This window comes from Propithecus coquereli, unplaced genomic scaffold (genome assembly GCF_000956105.1).
Source record: "Propithecus coquereli isolate 6110/MARCELLA unplaced genomic scaffold, Pcoq_1.0 Scaffold244, whole genome shotgun sequence".
NCBI classification, from domain to species: Eukaryota; Metazoa; Chordata; class Mammalia; order Primates; family Indriidae; genus Propithecus; species Propithecus coquereli.
In genome coordinates, this window is record NW_012147997.1 from 1,000,524 (window position 1) to 1,002,065 (window position 1,542).

Here is a 1,542-nt window from a genome sequence, read left to right on the forward strand (position 1 = left end):
AAAAAAAACTCTGGACATACTGTGCTCAGTTATCTTTTTATGAGAATTATCGGTGGTACCAAGGGACAAAGGTTTTTTAAAATTAAAAAGAAAATTTTAGAATAATTTTTTTTGTTTTACTTGAAAACATTATCATAACAGTTACCCTAGTATATTGTTGAACTCATTTAGTATTTCCTCTTTACAAAAGAAGATAAATCTTATTGCTTTGCTTATTAAAATTAGGTTGGGAAGGAGGTAGTATTAGAGTTACTTCTTACATTCCGATTTGTTTCTCCACATACATAACCTAAGGGATACCCAGCCCCTTGCCTTAATCTCTTGATTATGTTCTTCTTTATTGATAGGGGCTAGATAATAAAGTGACCATTTATTTGTTCTGTCTAGTTCCCATTTTCTCTTAGTCTAAGCTAATGAGAAATAACAAGTTATTTCTACAGTCCCCCTTTAGCTGTGGACTGAAAACAAATAGAAGCTACTTACATTGTGGTGTAAGTGTCTATCTGGTAGAATCTTGAAACATATAGAAAAATACTAAGAAGAAAGTAAAAACCACCCCTGATCCCACAATGAGATAGTTATTGTTTATTTTGATGTATTTATTTTCTGTTCTTGTCTAATGCATGCGTATAAATATATTGAAATAGTTGTGTATATTTATATTCTGTTCTACTGATTTAACATAGAGGTCCTTAAACATTTTTTGTGCCATGGACTGTTTTGACTATCTTAAATGACAGTCCCTTTGCACAATATTATTTTTTATTTTTGTTGTTTTTCCCAGATTTATTAAAGTATAACTGACAAATCACAATATTTTAAATGCAAGAAATAAAATATATGAGAAACAAAGGAAACTAATTTTACTGAATACAGTAATAAAACTATTAAAACAAATTGATAAAGTAAATGAATAGATAAACTCGACACCCTTCTATGCATGTTGCAGATTGATTAATTGTTTTGGGAAAAAGTTGATCTGTGTCTTAAAAAATTACTGAACATTTTGTTTCAGAACATTTTATTTAACCTTTTACCTTTAAAGCCATTAAATAAAGTTATTTTCTGCTTCGCAGTGCTTTTGTTCCATTGAATGTTCCCAATAACAAAAATTCTACAGAATGGGAAAAAGTGAAGTTCCTGTTTGAAGAACTTGGAAGTAGTCGTAAGTATTCTTTTTAAAAAACTCACAGTAATTCGTATTTCCTGATCCTTGGGACTTTTGAGAAAGCCTGTTTTTACTTTGTTAAGAATTCAACCCCACAATTTTTCTAACTTGTTAAACATATGCTAGACAAATTAGGACCTTTGTGGTGTTAAGACTCACTTCTAGCTATCTAGCTATTATGTATCTAGTTTCTTGACTGCTTCATAAAATTACCATGTTGAAAAAAATTTAATCTTTTCATCAAAGTATTTTAGCAGTGAAGGTGTTATAATTTCTGTGTGACCTTTAATTCACTTAGGGTAATATAGAATAATATGTTAAAGAAACGTACTGGATGTATTGGTTTTTATTGTTAATTTTTAATTACTGAGAGA

At 29.4% G+C, this 1,542-nt stretch overlaps 1 protein-coding gene across 1 annotated transcript in view; it reads left to right on the forward strand.

Moving 5' to 3' along the window:
* The window catches only part of LMBRD1 (LMBR1 domain containing 1), a 133,511-nt gene that overhangs the window by 50,143 nt on the left and 81,826 nt on the right, over positions 1-1,542 (forward strand). Inside the window, exon 5 of the mRNA XM_012646514.1 lies at positions 1,077-1,165. Within this exon, the coding sequence (XP_012501968.1) occupies positions 1,077-1,165 (89 nt within the window). The remainder of the gene's footprint in view (positions 1-1,076; positions 1,166-1,542) is intronic.